Source organism: Gossypium raimondii, chromosome 11, assembly GCF_025698545.1.
Source record: "Gossypium raimondii isolate GPD5lz chromosome 11, ASM2569854v1, whole genome shotgun sequence".
Classification (NCBI taxonomy): domain Eukaryota; kingdom Viridiplantae; phylum Streptophyta; class Magnoliopsida; order Malvales; family Malvaceae; genus Gossypium; species Gossypium raimondii.
Genome location: NC_068575.1, coordinates 6,486,549 through 6,505,334, shown reverse-complemented (window position 1 = coordinate 6,505,334; position 18,786 = coordinate 6,486,549). Strand labels below are relative to the sequence as shown.

At 31.2% G+C, this 18,786-nt stretch overlaps 1 protein-coding gene and 1 pseudogene across 1 annotated transcript; one reads left to right on the top strand and one right to left on the bottom strand.

The window, feature by feature from the left end:
* Positions 1-9,790: 9,790 nt before the first annotated feature.
* Positions 9,791-10,991, bottom strand: LOC105761178 (equilibrative nucleotide transporter 1-like; annotated as a pseudogene).
* A 4,678-nt stretch (positions 10,992-15,669) lies between these two features.
* On the top strand, positions 15,670-17,796 carry LOC105801631 (transcription factor MYB120). Its single transcript, XM_012632848.2, has 2 exons — positions 15,670-16,041; positions 16,714-17,796. Exons 1-2 carry the CDS (start codon positions 15,670-15,672, stop codon positions 17,794-17,796), a joined length of 1,455 nt encoding a protein of 484 aa, XP_012488302.1.
* The last annotated feature ends 990 nt before the right edge of the window (positions 17,797-18,786 follow it).

Here is an 18,786-nt window from a genome sequence, read left to right as displayed (position 1 = left end):
CATGCCTTATGTTACTAATAAACTAAATAATTAATAAGCATGACTTTTGGCTACCGAGTTGATCTGTTATAAGCATATTATTTGCTACTGTATTGAATTGTTATAAGCATATTGATTGTTACCGTATTGTTCTGTTAAAAGCATAATTACATGCTATTGTATTGATTTGTTTGAGCTTGCCATATTGAATTGCATGGAGTGGGACAATGTGAACGGGGGAAGTTGAGCAATTTATTTGCACCATTGAGTGGTTTATCCACATCGTTTAAGAAGCTTTTATTTGCACCGTTTGAGTGGTTTAACCACACCATATTAGCAACTTCAATTTGCAAACATGTTGTGCATCCACAACCTTTTGGCAGCTTGTTTGCAAAACTTTTTAATAAAAAAACCTAGTGGTTCATCCACCCTTTTTATTACTAGTGGTTTATCCACAACGAGTGATTTTATCCACAACATAGTGTAAAGGTAGAGGAGTTCTGGGGAACTCCTACTGTGGTGTGTAGCAGTGAGATAGGAACCTTTTTAATAAATTGAAATTACATTGCATTTGTAAGCATTTGCATTGCTGTGAATACAAAGATATTATGATAATGAGTTAATTTGAAATACCGAAATTTTGAGTTGCTATTCAAATTGTGTTTATCCTTTGAAGTTGATATTCTGTATGTTTTGTCTACTATTTGCATCGATTTTCTGGTGATGGAACTCACACTGAGCTTCATAGCTCACTTTCCTTTTTATTTCCATCTTTACAGATAACTCACTAGGTTAAGACGTGGAATATGAAGGGCTCGACTCAAATTGACCGTTCTACCATAAAAATATTTTAAAATTACTATTTGATATTTTTATTATCCAGAGACTACCGTTTATTTTGAACCGTGACATGAAACTTAGGTTGGTTTTAATTAGCATGCATTAAATTGCATTTTTTTTAAATGTTGAATTATGAATTATAATCAAATATGCATGAAATGTAAATTTAATTAGAACTGAGTTAAAAATCACTTTTCACTGCAAGGTTATAAATAAAAATTTCTATTAAATAAACTAGAAATTAATTAAGTTTTTCAATGAAAATCATTCCTTATAAAAAAGATATTAAAATAATTATTTTTAAAATCATGAATTTTTCTAAAAATAGGTTAAGTTCTCTTCTAAAATAAACAAATGTTTTAAATCGACTATTTTATAAACCATGATCGTTACTAGGCCATCTTAGTGGCTGAAGTAATCTTCCGAATTCGAATCTAACGTCTAAACCGAGTTAAGGAGGTTACATATTTAATGTAATTAACCCTAAATTTATTTATATTTAGATAATTATCCTAGTACTTTTTTAATAGTAAAATTTTATTATATTTGTATTACTATATTATAAATGATAACATATCTATAACCTAAAAGTTACCTCTAATTCATGTAATTGGTAATTTAAAGAAAGAAGTGCTATGGAAGCTATGTACTAGAAGTGAGATTATATTTTATTTCTTTTATTTTAAAATTGATAAATCTATTCCTATAAGTAAGATCAAAGAGTAATTGAGTCCTTTCTATTAAAATTTTTCTCCATTTGTACTATTAAAATTGGCGTGGTTGACGGAATAATAAAAATGACATGTGACATGCAACGTGTAACTCATATTAAAGTATACAAATCAATTTTAACAATAAAATGGATGAAATTTTCAACAGAATAATCAATTTATTGTTTAATAAAAACATATATAAACTAATTTACCGAAAGAATATAGTTTCTACTATACATTACCCAATTTAAATGCACTTGAAAAGACACATAATGTGTGGCATTAAATTTGATTAAAAGATTATTTTAGACATAACTATCCAGGGTATTTTAGACTTACCAAATAATATATAACAATAATGTTGATATATATTTTAAAATATCTATAACATATAAGAATAGAAGCCAAACATAAATTTTGTGCATTTAAATTATTATAAATTAATATAAATTTACAAGTAAATAATTTGTTTTATGCATATATTTTAACACGTTTGTGTATTTATATTATTTTTATTTTTAATTATTTATGTTTTAATCCATTTCATATTTTGTAAAATTTATTTAAATAAATATATTTATCCTTTTTATTAATATTCATGACATATCATTTTAATTATTTAACTCATTTTGTGTTAATGTGGTGTATTAATTAATCTCATATTTAACTTTATTATAATGCTACGTTCATTTATTTAAAATTTAATAGCGAGGGTTATATTCTAATTTATATAAAATTTAGTACTAATATGTACATTTGAATGGAATCAATGAAAAATTACATAATAAACTCTTTAAAAGAATTATAAAAGTAGATAATATTGTTTAATCAACCGGTATCCACATATCTGTCGCCCAACATGCTGCACTCCGACACCCTCCATCCGTTGCCTAATTTCCTTAGCCCGACCATTGATGGTATTAACAGTTTCTGAACCCTTTGAAACAAATTTCCCATTTAATTGAATAAAGTCTTTTGATTTCTATTTGGTATGAAAAGATGTTTTATCATTTTATGAAGGTTTAAATATTTGTTAATATATATAAATAGCAAAGAATCTTAAGTAGGTAAAACTTAATACTTAATAGTGGAAGTGACTTGTAAAACTCTCTTTTATGTTTCCTAAATTACATGTATAATAGGAATTGAAGTTAAAAACACAAAAAAAGCTTAGTTTTATATCTTAGAGATAAGTTTATTTAATATATATATTAAAATAGTTAGATATAAAATGAAGAAATTTAAAATTTAAATAAATTTTTTTGTAAAAAAAAGAAAAATAATATCTTATACCATATATAACAAATATTTTTGAAAAATATAGAGCAATATTTTAAAGCAAGTTTTAAATATAGCAATTAGGTAACCTTATTTTGGGTAAAATTTTTATAAACAACTCCTGCCTCCATAGTATTTGCATACTTAAGCTTCTGTATTCACATTCCAAAAGAATCATGTTTTTGGCTTCTAGAAATACCTAAAACTAGAATTTATTTGAGTGCACAATATCTATAATCTATAATCTATAATAATCATAATAATAACAATAATATAATTGTTTAAAGGTATAATTGGAATCAAAATGACATTTTGATTGTATGCATCCAAATTTAATCAAGATTTATATTCATCCTCGTGTGCGAACCTAACTTCCATCGATTTGCATTTTTTGCCATCAAGAATATATTTCAAGAAATTAACAATTTGGGGTTCATCATCGAATCAGCCTTATGCTTCCGCTATGAAATTTGGATCGAAAGTCCGTTCCTTCCTGAACAAGTTACGTCGAAGCAACAGGCTTAAGTACTACTACTTCCGTTATCAACGCTGTAGGACTCAATTTATGCCCGGGCCCAAAATTAAATAACCCATGTACAACAGGCCTAAAATGGCCCAATTCTAAAAAACCTAGAAGGCCCATTGGAGCCCAAAAATCAAGCAAGCACCAGGGAACCCTAGGGCTCCCTCCCCTCTCGCGCCGTTCCCCCCTTTTTCGGGCCACCCGAGGTGCTTCGTCCTGAGGTCTGCCTCCCCTTTGCACCGAAATGACAAGGTCACCTCCGTTGACCTTGCCTAACCCTACAAAACAAAGCCAAAAGAGGACAGAAACACAGAAAGAAAAAGAGAGAACCTTTGTAATCGGCTATAAAGCCTGAAGAAAAATGTAATTTTGAAAAAAAAACAACAAGAGAATACAAAACAGAAAGATCAATCAAAGCATCAAAGGTTGATATTTTTCTTCGAGCCTCTATTTCTTTTTTTTTTCCTTTTTGCGCACTGTTGTAGATAAGAATAATAACAAATTAAATATAGAAAAGGGGTTTTGAAACGTACCTGAGATTCAGCCACAAGCCACCGTCGGTGATCTTCTCCATTCGTCGGGGTCACAGAAGCCTTTAGGGTTTCGCTCGGACCATGACCGAAAAGACGGTGAGGCCGAAAGGTCACCTTTTATTTAGGGTTTATTTATTTATTTTTTTTAAAAAAAGGGGGAACCTTTCTCTAAAACTGGTTTTGGGCCTTCCGCACACGGCGAACTCTGACGGTGTGTGGCGAGCCACTGCAAGCTTCAGCAAGAAGTATAGGTAGGGCTTGAAAGCCTAGAGAGAAGGGGGAGAGAAAAAAGGGAGAGTTTACTTCTTTTTTTTAGAAATGGGGCTAAAAAAAATCTTTAGTTTAAATAATAAAAATGAAACGGCGCCGTTTTGGCCTTTAAGATCATGGTGACCGACCCGCTCCAGGGGATCCGCGCGTTTCTGTTGAATGGGCCATTTGCGCCCTCGGTCCCTTTCATTAATGTTTTGTTTTAATTTGATCCTTCTGCTTGTTTTTTCATTATTTAATTTGGCCTCGCAAATTTGTTGCATGTCCCGATTTAGTCCGAGCATAAGTGGCGCGCTGCAGGACTTGGGCATATTGCCCGATCAGTCCTTCAGATTTTGTGCGTGCTTCATTACAGCCCCCGAACCATTTATTTTGCGATTTGGTCACAAAATTTTATTTTTGATTCATTTTAGTCCACATCTAAGCGCAACGTTTTGGGGCTTCGGGGTATTTACCATTTTGGTCCCCCTTTTTTTTCGGCTTTAGTCCCTTTTTGTTTTCTTATTTCGATTCCGCCCCCATATTTTAGACTTTACTTCGATTTAGTCCCCTTTTTTTAGCATTTTCATCATTTTCTTTATTATTTCAATGTATTATCATTTATCATTACCATTATTTATAATATTATTATCTATATTATTTTTATTTATCATACTATTATTATATGATAGTTTCGATACATACATGAATAATATTGTCATTATTATTTCCTTTTAGACTTATATAATATATATAAATACCTTATTATATGTGTATCTATATAACCCTCTTTTACGAATATATGTATACATATTTACATATTTTATATGGTTTCTTTTATAACTATACGTATGCCTTTTACGTATTAAAAATATATATATATTATATATTATCTTATTTTATTTTTATAATCTACATATATTTTTACCCACATACATATATTTTTATGTTTCGTAATACTTATGTATACCTTTCTTATGATATATATATATACTCTAACCTTTGTAAATACATATACATATGCACACATATTTTGGTATATGTCCATATATATCTCTTTACATTTAATTTTCTTTATCATTTGGAATGAATGTTTTAATTTATTTGTTTATATACATTGTTATCTTATATGATTGTAAGTATGACTTTTATTTATTTTATATTGTTGTTATTACTAGATATAACAAAATTTGTTTAAAAAAATAATATTTCGTGTTTAGATTTGAAAGGATCATACCCTAACTCACTGGGTTTCGATTTTTATAATAAATCTAAATACACGAATCTTTTCAAACTCAAGTTTTTAAATGATCTCGGGAACTAAGAAAAGATCGTGCCCTAACTTACTGGGCATGATTCGTTTTCTAAACCCGAGATAATAAAATATCTTTTAAATAAGTAAAATTTTGGCATTCATTCGCGTATTGAGAATTTGAGACATCGTGTCCTAACTTACTGGATATGATTCTATTCCTCGATTAACGTGAAATATGCCCCTTTACTCAAACATTTTCAACATTTTAATACAAGGATCGTATTTTTAAAATTCTTCAAAGTTTTCAATCTTCGACGTTAAGACATTAATTAATCAACTTAGGTACCAATTTTTGGGCGTTACGAGGGTGCTAACCCATCCTCGTACGTAACCGACTCCCGAACCCATTTTTCTGAATTTCGTAGACCAAAATCGTTGTCTTAATAAAATCCAAACCGTTTATTAAAAACAACCGTTTTACGAGGTGGCCCGATCACACCTCATCAAAAAAGATTGGTGGCGACTCTCGTTTTCATTTTTATTTTTCAAAACCCAAGTCGACCCCGTTTTCATCCAAAAAATAGTGTCAACAAACGCCTGGTGGAGCTTCATCTCTCCAATGAAGACGAGGATAAAGCTCCGAGAATCCACGTGACGACGATGGTGGGGCAAGAGAGAAAGAGGTATGATGTGCCGTTGATGTATGTTTCGCTTCCGTGGTGAAAGGCATATTTAATAATATAATTGTAGTCCTACATAATAAATATAAAGTAGCATTAGCACAATTATGATATCGAAAATAAATACATGTTTACTCTAAATATTATTCCATGCATGTTAATGCGTGTTTACAGTTGAATTGTATAGAGTTAATCAAATAATACAAGTGGTGGTTTATTGGTTAAAAAAATATTTATTCTAAAACTACAACTTAGTTGAATCTAATAAATTTAAAAGTATTATGGTGTTGGTCATTATTGATCCGCTACCTGGTTACCTAACTAGAATTGACTCGTAGCCTGCATAGTTCGCATCGTGGGGTTCTTATCATCTCATGAACTTGTACAGGGTGGGCTCGCACCACTATGCAGACAACCCACACTTAGAGAATCCTCGAACAAGATATGTGTTGGCATGCATGGGAGCCTACTTAGGACATCACATCCAAGAACAAGGGACCATATCATATAAATAGAGAATTTAACCCCCTTTGAAAGAGAGTGACATATAAAAACACTCAACAAAAACTAAAGCTTGTTAGATTCAATTTGTTAGACTATAAAATTTAGTTGGTAAAAACAACCTCTATCAATGTTGAAATTGAGTAAATTAGTTTATTTAAAAAGATGAAGCAATTTAATGGCTATCAATTTCAAAAGTGAGCAAACAAAGACAATTAACCGTGATGTTAATGTAGTCTATTAATTGTACCTAATTTTGATTGAGATAATAACAAATTTAGCTTTCAAAGTTTACATACTTGTGTAAAATGTTGACAAAATGTGTAAAATTTGCAAGTTAAATTTGATAAATCAAGACCCATTTAATAGAATATGTAAATGTTTTGTGCTAAATTTATTAAATTAGGACCATATTGAGAAAATGTGTAAACTTTAATGGTTAATTTTGTTATTATATAACTAAAAATATGTACCATTGACAAAAAACATTAATGTTGTGAGTAATTGTCCTTAGTTGCTTACTTCCGAAATTGATAGGGATCAATTGCTTTGATCTTTTAAGAGGGACCAATTTGCCTAATATCGAAATTGAGAGAGATCAAAGAAGTTTTTTTTTATTTTTATTTTTTACCTATTTAGCTTACTATTTGAATCTATTAAAACATATTTTTATTATTAAATTTAGATAAAATAAATTATATTTTTATTATTAAATTTAAAACATATAGTTGAAACTGGATTCATCAAATTGAAGGAAGGACCCAAGCGTTGAGCATGTGGAATCATCTTTTATATATCAAGAAATCAAAAGAAAATTTTCCAAAAAAGAAAAAAAGTAGGAAGAATATACATCCCTTTTCTTGAAGAATGTTTGAAAATAAAGAAGCTAAGATTCCGCAATTGAAACGGGTGAAGAATGATTCGAATTTTGGATGACTGCAGCATTAGCAGAAGTCAAATACTCATCTCTGACTCCACTCCATTTCTCGAACTTCTTCAAGAAGGTGAAGTAATTTCCTTCGTCGAAATCCCAATTAAAGCTCCACAGCTCCAAAAACAACTCGAACATCTCGGGTGTACAATCCACGATGATGGGTTGCCCAAGATCCCTTTCTTCTTCTGCTCCTATCATCAGTTGCTGGAACCACGGAAGCGAAACATACATCAACGGCACATCGTACCTCTTTCTCTCTTGCCCCACCATTGCCGTCACGTAGATTCTCGGAGCTTTATCCTCGTCTTCATCGGAGAGATGATGTTCCACCAGGCGTTGATAACGGAAGTAGTAGTACTTAAGCCTGTTGCTTCGACGTAACTTGTTCAGGAAGGAACGGACTTTCGATCCAAATTTCATAGCGGAAGCATAAGGCTGATTCGATGATGAACCCCAAATTGTTAATTTCTTGAAATATATTCTTGATGGCAAAAAATGCAAATCGATGGAAGTTAGGTTCGCACACGAGGATGAATATAAATCTTGATTAAATTTGGATGCATACAATCAAAATGTCATTTTGTTTAATAATAATAATAATAACAATAATAACAATAATAGGCTACCACATCACAGTTGCTAAAATTTTAATAGTTTAAACCATTTTTTCACCCAAAGAAAACACAAATTGAATAAACAATTATCAATCTCATCTCGGTTTTACAATTTGAGATTCATAATTATTTTTCTCAAAATTTAATAATATTATTTTAAAGTTTAAACTTATATTTTATAGAATTAAAAGTATAAAATCCGATGAAAATTGAGGTGAACAAAAACTCATTCCTCGCCATTCCTATTTGTGACCACTAAACAGAGAAGGATTGATAATTGGGATACCAGCCATTGATACGGTCCCATCATTTGCCTTCTTTGCAGTGCTGTTGATTGTTATCAACATCTCGGAGAACAGTTCTTCGTATTTAGGTTAGAGTTGAAGTTAGAAATTTTTTTAAGATCGAGATTGGATTATATATTTTGATAAGAGATTATTATATTCGTATATATTATAGTTTTTAAAATGACTAAATAAAAATTTTATTATTTTTGGGATTAAACTATAATTTTATTATGCATGAATTTAAAATTTTATAAACTTTGAAAGGCTAAATTTGAAAATTTTCATTCTAGAGAGTTAGGCCATTTACCTGCCTTGATTCAAATTTGAATTTTAAAATTTATCATATTTATATCTCGCGTCGAACAAAAATACCTTAAGAAAAATAAAGAGTTCGAGTAGTATAATTTTTATTTTTATTTATTTACTTTCTTTCATATGAGTGAAGTATCACGATTCTTATTTTTTAATTTTTTGATACAATACTCAGAACTATCCATAACTTCTTCCCAACTCTTAAATAAGAGGGTAATATGCTTCAACGCACTCAAATCTATGTTCTTTTGTACTAACAATAATATTGATGTTAACTGAACTAAAACAAATAGATAGACTGGGTGTTGAGGTGAATAATTATTCTAGTTTCTAAGATAAATAAATATGAGACTTTGCGTTGAATGGACCTGATATTCTATTAGAGCACGTTTGGTTCGCTGTATTGGATTAGAGGTGTATTGGATTAGAGGTGTAATGGATTAGAGGTGTAATAGAATAGAGGTGTAATAGCAAATCAAATGTTTGGTTGAATGTAATGGAATAGAGGCGTAATAGTAATCTTGTGTTTGGTTGAATGGAATAGAGGTGTAATAGCATAATGGAAAAAACTAAAATGACTAGAATACCCTTAGCATAAATTTGTTTTGGTAAATGATTATTGTTATTGTTATTTAAATTTTAATAAGATTATTATTATCAATAATAAATAATTTAATCATATTTAAACATAATTATTATTAAATATTTTAATTAAAATATATAATTTAATAAAATTCTTAATAATTAGCGTAAATTTGTTTTGGTAAATTATTATTGTTATTGTTATTTAAATTTTAATAAGATTATTAATATCAATAATAAATAATTTAATCATATTTAAACATAATTATTATTAAATATATTTTAATTAAAATATATAATTTAATAAAATTCTTAATAATTAATATTCTTATATGAATTTGCTCAAATCATAATATATGATACTGTAAAATATAAATTAACATAATTATTATTAAATATATTATAACTATATTTGCTGCAACATCATAGAAATTCAATACCGTAGCTCACTCCAATTTTCCTATTTAAACTCTATAACTATATTTGCTGCAACATCCAATGGAAGCAAACTAGACTAAAAGCAGATAATAGCCAAATGTTTCCATTTTTTCTTTTTCATGTTTTTAAGATACAGGCATACATTGAAAGCAGATATGCACACTTCAGGCACAGTATTCATCATACAATTTGAAGAAAAACACTGCTACAAACAACGGCTTTTAGATAAACTTTACAAAGGTAAAAACATCATTAGCACAAATTCATAGCGGCCACCTGTTGGAGAGATCTTGGCTGATGATCAGATGACCCAGAACCAAGCTATGATCGATCCCGATGCGGACCAACTACTAGAAACAACACCATAACGATGCCGAAGTCTCTGCGTGTTGTATCCGGATGATTTGGGAGCCATGATCATTAACACACTTGTCAAGTAGCCATTAGTTAGACTTAGAAGGCAAGTCGATGTGAGACCGGAAACTCGTTCGGAAGAGCTGAGGGCCGTGCAAGCAACCTATGAAGAGAGGAAAGAACAAGTAACCTCACAACACAAGCGGAAATAGCAACCTTTGCATTTTCAAGGAGATAGACTGCGATCAACGATTTGCCAACCAGTCAAACACATTGTAGCTTGTTATAAGGAGGACCAGATACAGTCCTTGAGAACCAATGAGTGCACATCCTCCGTGATGTATCCCGGAAATATTGATAAAGTCACAACATATATGAGGACGATCCTAAATCCATACCACTTGACTGTTCCTACTATATTCTACAAGGTTGCTCTCCAAACAGGCCGGTCATGGGACTTTTTCTCTTTTCCTCCTTAATGACCTCACCTTTAACTCCTCATAGTCTTGCATAATCGGAAGTTTGTGTGCCACATTGTACAAGACTATGCATATGACCATAAATACAATGCTAGTAAAAAGTAAAGGTAGGTACTCTTTCTCAAGCCATCAAGACATTGTGGAAATACTGACTTTGGTTAGGATCCTTAGCATTGAAACAAGGACCCTAGCCCAACAATTTGACAAATTAAAATTTCATTAGACGAGGAAGCAAGACAGTTCTTCATATAATATGATTCAATACAAAAGATAAAAATGAAAGAAATGAATTTTGTATCCAGAATATTCAAGTGAAACTCTGACCACATGGGTACTAATAGTAACTATGGTTTAATTTCTATTACACCATATAAAAAGCATAGCCATAGACCATGTGTGGTAGAGGAAAATGTTACAAGTGGTTCAAGATTCGAGTTCATAGTGTCATCAAGAGCTTTATTACATACCGCGAATCAAGGCAACTTTCAAGTACTAATGACTTCTTTAAGTACCTATTAGAATAAGTTCTCTCATTAGATTGAACAAAGATGAAATGGAAACAAGAAAAGGAAATTATATAAAAGGTAAAAGATTTTCATAACATAAATTCATCTTACCCAAAGAACAATAGCACTTAATGATCGCTAAGCCGAAAAGTGGTGATTTCCCACGACCACGAACAGCAAGCAAAAGCAAGCTGTGTCTTCTTGCAGCTCTTGTCCAAAATTGCATCAAGAAATGTAACAACACTTTTCCCTAGAAAAAATATACCCATCAAATATTCCAGAAAAGTTAGCCAAATTTGTTAGCCACATGCGAAAATAGTAAAGGAGATACAGTTCCTACGATCCAAAGGTACAACACTTCTTTATCAAAGGACCAACAGAAAATCCTCACTTAGTTCTTGTTTTAAATTCTTGAGTCCCGCCAGATTCAATGACCCTTCGAGGTCCTTTTGCCAATCGAGTCGAAAAAGTTACGAGCATAAAATGCCTTCACATTCCCAAGTGACTTTCCTAACTTATGTTGATGAAATGTGGTTGCCAAAGAAAGCAGTTACTTCAAAGATTTCTACGGCACTCACATTCTCCGTAACTTTTCTATTGAATGTTGGAAAATGTGGTTGTAAACAAAAGGTTAAATTAAAGTTTCCTACAGCACTACAAAAAATGTTTATAGTTTCTAGAATCATGATACACAGTACAAAACACCGAACATTTCCAATCGACCCATACTCAATAAAGAAGTCGATAGATACCTCATTAATCTGGGCTGGGTTATTGATTTTATATGAGATGAAATTGGTAATATATTTAGCTCATCATCCATGACCACACAGGCTTTGCATGATGCAAGAGATAACAAAAACGTTCATTAAAGCGCCCAATGACTTGAATGGGACTCATGACGATATCGCTCATGAACATCCTAAATCGACGCGTGATGAAGCTATTCCATGGGAGGAGAAAGCCAACGCCCAAAGTGAAGTAGATGATGTAACCCAAATTGAATTTGTCTTCTGGTTTTAGGAATGTGCGGAGGAGGAGGGCGGATTCAGAGTCGGGTTCCGGGCCTCCGTCGATTGCGGATTTGGGACAGAAGAGGAGAGGGTCGGGTAGGGAGGGAGGGTAAAATAGAGAGTTGGGGAGGGAAGCCAGACGTAATACCTATTACTCGATTTGGGAAGGATTAGAAAGCGTGGAATTTGGGGATTAGGTCGGGATTGTATTACGCGCGTAATACCTATTACAGCGAACCAAACGCCGGATTAGGGGCGTAATGTAATAGGCGCGTAATCGGTCAGTAATGGATTACCTAATACATTGAACCAAACACAGTGTTAATGTTTTTCTACGACAAATCCGATTTTAACTCGTGGAATATCAAAGCCCATATTAAATTATGAATTGGTGCAGATCCAGGCCTAGCTATTTGGATTCATTTTACAAATTCGTGACTTTTTGGACCCCTGAAATTTTAAAATAAATTTTGGGCCCAATTCGTTTTAAACACTTTAAGCTTTAGAATATTTGAAATGTTTTGGGTACTTTCACATGAGTATTGTTGTCACTACACGAGAACGTAGGATTGAGTGCATTGAAACGCATAATCCTCCTATTTATATGTTGGGGAAGGACTATGAGTAGTTCTAAATATTGTGTCAAAAAGAACAAGTATGATTAAAACTTATAATAAAATTATTAAAAAAGAGAGAAAAATTATCGCTTTTTTTATTATTATAAAGAATTGGAGCATAAATCAATAAATGGTCAAGTGAAGTTTTCAGCTCTACTAGACCAAGTCAGTGGTGAAACATGCTTTTCCGTGAAAAATTTGGTAGCAATCAATCCATTCCACCAAAGTTTTTATAGCTTTGAAAAGTACTCAAATTTTAAAAAAAAAATAATTAAGTCGGTTTTTTCTTTTATTTAATTGAATACTTGAACTTTTAAAATGTATTAAAAAGGTGTTTAAACTTATTCAAAAAAGTAATTAAGCCCTTATTTTTTCACTCAATTGGGTACTTAAACTTTTAAAATGCATCAAAAGACCTTCAAAAGTTTTAGGAAAAGCAATTAAGCCCTTGGTCTTATTAAAATTAGAAAAAATTATAAAAATTAAAAATTAAAAAACTATAGAAAAATTATTAAATTATTAATAAAATATAAAATTTATTAAAATTAGAATTTTTATAAAAATAAATAAAAAAATAAAAATAGTAAAATTTTTTGTAAAAATAATAAAAATTAACGACCTTAGTTTTTTTCAATTAAAGTCATTACATGCCGTAACACAGTGTGACATGTGACATAAAATGATAAAAAAATAAAAGTCAATAAAAGTTATAGAAAAATATAGAATGTTTCTTGTGGTACGATAACTTTTTAATTTTTTATGAAATTTATATTTTTTACATTTTGTATAATTTTCTTACGACTTTATAAAATTTTATATTTCTATATATTTTACAATTTTACGACTTTTATAAAATTTTAACAATTTTTAATATTTTTACTATTTTATATTTATTTCTAATTTTAATATTTGAAATTTTTATTAAAATTTAATAATATTTATAGCTTTTATTATTTTAATTTTTATAATTTTCTTTTCTAATTTTTAATAAAAGTAGGGGCTTAATTGCTTTTTTTTTTGAAAAAGTTTGAGGGCCTTTTTGATGGATTTTGAAAGTTCAAGTACCCAATTAAGTGCAAAAAAAAAGAGTAGGGGCTTAATTACTTTTTTTTGAAAAGGTTTGAGGGCCTTTTTGATGCATTTTGAAAGTTCAAGTACCGAATTGAGTACAAATCAAAGAGTAGGGGCTTAATTGCTTTTTTTTTGAAAAGGTTTGAGGGCATTTTTGATGCATTTTGAAAGTTCAAGTACCAAATTGAGTACAAATAAAAGAGTAGGGGCTTAATTGCTTTTTTTGAAAAGGTTTGAGGGCATTTTTGATGCATTTTGAAAGTTCAAGTACCGAATTGAGTACAAAAAAAGTAGGGGCTTAATTACTTTTTTTTGAAAAGGTTTGAGGGCCTTTTTGATGTATTTTGAAAGGTTAAGTACCCAAATGAGTGCAAAAAAAAAAAGAAAAAAAAAAGAATAAAGGCTTAATTGTTTTTTTTTAAAAAAGGTTTAAGGTCTTTTTGCACCCTTAAGCTAAATTTTTTTGCTCCATGGATAGCTAAGATCAAAACCAAAATATTCATGAAATTCATGATTAAAAGCTTCTAAGGAGAACAAAAATGAGAAAGAACCCATTTAGAGGGAAAGAAAAATTATATTGATGTAAGATTGCTTTCAACATATTTTAGTGATGTTTTATGAACTAAACTTTATTTTCTTCCAATGATGATAGATATTATATATTAGTTAATAAATTATATTTTATAAGGAGTTTTTACTTAAGTGAAGAAACGTTACAAATCGGTAAAAGAGAGTGTTATAAATAGATGACTGGTATAAATATTAGTCTAGATCCTGAAAAATAAGTGCGGTGACAAGTGATGGTGATGAAAGCAATAGATAGTTGAGAAAAGTCACTATGGTAGTTGTGATTTTTGAGAGAGAATTGTAGAGAGATTTCATGTTTAAATTTGTCAGAAATTAAAAAATTGTCCGTAAATGAAACAATAATACCATGTTAGGTGGGACTATTATTTCTTTTCCACTTGTTTTAGTCACGAGCTAGTTATAAACTAATAAAAAATGGTAGTTTTTAGTTACTCTTATGACTTGATCGTGGCAAAGGGTTTTTATTTATCATTCTAATTTCAAGTTTAAATTTGTACTCTTCATTCTTTATTTTATATATGTGTAACTATTTTGACATGTCTATATTAAATAAGCTTTTTTTCTTTGGCCCAAAAAGAAGATATTTTCGTCATGTTATTACACTAATAACCAAAGACAGTTTTCAAATAATTTATATATTTTAATATGTTTATATTATTTTAAAGTATTATATATGTTAATACTTTAATACTTTAATACTTTATATTTTTTTTCGAAGGTAGAATTCATTTAAAGGAGTAAACAAAGACCCAAAAATAAAGGGATCGAATACTAATTTGAAGTTAATAGACTTATCTCATACACCAGATTTTATATACATAAGAATTTATATTAATTAAAATATAAAAATAATATTATTTTAATTATTTTTTATTATGTCGGAAATTATTAAATCTAAATTTAAGACATGATTTTGTTCTTTTTAATAGTTGGTATTTATAGTAATTAATTTGTTTCTAACCAGGACTTAGTATTAGAGTAAAATCTGTCCTCTTTTCATTGTCAAGTTGTACTTTACTATTTTAAAGACACCTTTAAAAGGAAACCAAGTCATATGAGAGTGAAATTTAATTTTCACTCAACAAGACCAAATAAATAGTTAATCTGTAGCTGTAATAAATTATTATCATTAGAATTATATTTATTATTTTATATTTGGTAACTTTTTGTTTCGATTCTTTCTGTCATAATTAAAGAAATAGCATCCGTTACATTCATAGTATTATGGCGGACATTTACAAAAGAGCTTGCAATATGCCAAAGCCCTTCATTAGGCTCTTTTCTTTTTAGGTATAGATATTAGCACATAACATTCAAAGGAAAATGATGATGATGATGGGAGGGAACAACCAATTTACTGCACAAAACGAGGGTGGTGAGTTCTTAGGTAGCAATGGGATGAATAGCGGCGGTGTCGGGGGTGGAAGAGAAGGCGAGATACCGTTGAAAAAGGGGCCGTGGACGGCGATAGAGGATGCAGTGTTGGTGGAGTACGTGAGGAGTCATGGTGAAGGGAGTTGGAATGCCGTGCAAAAGAACACAGGGTTGGCACGTTGTGGGAAGAGTTGTAGGCTTAGATGGGTTAACCATTTAAGGCCAAACTTGAAGAAAGGATCTTTTTCTCCTGAAGAAGAAAAGATCATTATTGAGTTGCATGCTAAGATGGGGAATAAATGGGCTCGTATGGCTACTCAGGTTAGTATTTTTTACATTTAATATTTGATCTTGTTTCTGCTATTCTTTGCCTCTTTTTATTTTCTTTGTTGGTGATGAACAAAGAGATATTGTATTAGGCATTATAAAAAAGGATCTTTTTATATTTGACATTTAGTTTCTTTTTATTTTGGAATGTATGTGGTATGTCTAGCTATAGAAAACTTAAAATACAGTTCTAAGACAACAATTCCAATGCATACGAATATAACACTTGATTTAATCAAGACATGCTTTGCTATGGTCTTGAGTGTTCAAGTTCATTTTCACCAAAAGTATTTAAGGGTTCTCTTGATTTTCAGTATGTGCGGGTCTTGTCTAGTTTTTTTTTACCCAAGTATAAATGTATCTTTGAATGTATTATTTGTGCTTTATGATAGTTTGCCTCAAGTAGTCAAGGGTGAAGGCCTCCCTACTAGTTGTAGCTATATGGATGTTCTGATTGTATTTCCGTTTTTACATTAATTATACTGATTTAATGACGTTGATTGAAGTTATAGAGATGTATTACTTGTAGTTATACCTTCAAACAAATAATTTATGTTAATTTTTAGTGAAAGAACATGTGAGGTTGGTTTAAATTAATTTCTCTACTATTAAATGGTTTAAAATAGATAACTAGAAAGTAACATTTGTTAATGCATGATAATGTAGCTTCCTGGAAGAACAGACAATGAAATCAAGAACTATTGGAACACAAGGGTGAAGAGAAGGCAACGCCAAGGCCTCCCACTTTACCCACCTCACGTCCAACCCTTCTATTCCCAGCACCAGCACCGACAGCGCCACTCACATCCTCCGCCAACCACTGCACCCAACTCCTGTTTCTCCTTCCAAACTCCCATAGTGTCTCCCCACACCTCAAATCCCATGCCTCTTCACCCTCTCCACATCCCTCACAGACCACCACCTCAAAACTTCCTTTACAATCCTCATTCAGCCTTAACAACGCCGCCTCCGCCACTCCAAAGCCCGAATTCAGCCTCGACGCCGCCGCCTCTCCCTAGCCCTTCCGCTTCAACACCACACCATATCTCCCCACTTCACTCTCCCCATAACCCACCTCCTTTCCCAACTCTCCCTCTAATCAATTATCCCAACACCACCGCCGACGACGACTTCTTCCATAGCAACAAGCGGTTCAAGCATGACGGACTTCAAAGCAACAATTACAATAATAATCATCTTGATGCTACCAGCTCGAGATTTACATTGCCGTTTTCACCAATGCAGCACTATTCGAATCGAATGACACTCGATCTCCCTTCATCGTCGAGGACAACATTTAATCATCATCCTCATCAGGATTCTGGGGATTTTTACCCGTTGAAAATGGATCTCCGTTCGAACCAAATCAACGACGATGGGTTGTTGGAGAATATGCTGCAGGAAGCTCAGGCGCTAGCCGCCAATGGCAACGGTGGCAATAATGAAATACCGAAAGAGATGATGTACGCTGCACAAAATGAAGAAGACTATTCGAGGCTAATCAACATTGATGGTCCTTCTTCCTTTGGCACGGCGATCCCCGAATGGTGCAACGACAATGGCGAAAGCTCCGAGCGGCAACCCTCTGCTATAATAGATAATGAAAATCATTTAGCCCTTGATATGCATCACATAGCTTCATTGCACCCTGCTGATATTTCGCCCAACCATGCTGCCAGGTCTTCAAGCGTTCGATCCTGGGACAACTTTCCGGCTCTAGAACAATCAAGATTTTTAGTGAAGATATAATTGTGATAATATAGAATTTTGTCACAAATAGTTAATTATTTGTGACGAATTTTGTATGAAACACTTCAAAAATAAGTAAGTGTGATTCATTAATATATTGTCACTATTATGATAACAATTTAAATTACGTTACAAGTAAATTGCCACTATAAGCATATAATTGTTACTAACCAATTCATCACTAATGAAATGCTTAAGACTCACGCCAAAAACTTTTTCTCAAGAGATGGTATGATAGTGGCAACATATCTAATAGTCACTATTACTATCAATATTGTGACAATAAAATTGTCACTTTAAAATTCACTCTTTGTGATGATGTAATGGTGTCTGTATGGATTACATCACAATAAATCGTCACTATAAATGAGTAATTGTTACCAAATCCATCACTAATGAAATACTAAATTTGGGCCAAGTTACCAAGAGATTATGCACTATTACTGATCATAAATGTGATGATAAAAGTTTGTCACTACATAATTTTTGTATTTGTGATAGGTTAAATTACTTCACAAATAAATCGTAACTATGAGTGTATAAATATGATCAATTCCACAAAAGCTCAAATTGGCACCAAGTTTTTTTAAGGAAATGATGAAATAGTGACAACATATCAAATAATTAATATTAATAATCATTTTATGATGATGAAATTAAATTTTACTTTTAGTTACAAATATTTTATCATTAAATATTCCAATTTAATTCTAACTACATGTACTCTCAACATGAAAATTATATCCCAATTATGAAAATTATATTCATTAAAAACTAGTTGGTCTTCTACCAAAAAGGGAAGAAATTAATTCATTAGTCTTTATACGAGAAATCAAATTGTCTTTTGTAGCCATGGTAATTTATATAGTAACAAGTTATTTTCTTTTCGATATCATTTTTTTGTAACATTTTAATTAAATTTAAAATATTTTAAGTTCATCAAGTTGTTGTTTTGTTTTAGACTTAGGAGACAATATTAGAATTCCTATT

What these genes read in the sequence shown, in the direction of transcription:
- LOC105801631 (XM_012632848.2), top strand. Translation starts at nt 15,670, where the DNA reads ATGATGATGATGATGGGAGGGAACAACCAATTTACTGCACAAAACGAG. An exon ending in GGGCTCGTATGGCTACTCAG is followed by an intron (nt 16,042 to 16,713) that starts GTTAGTATTTTT and finishes ATGATAATGTAG; the next exon opens with CTTCCTGGAAGAACAGACAA.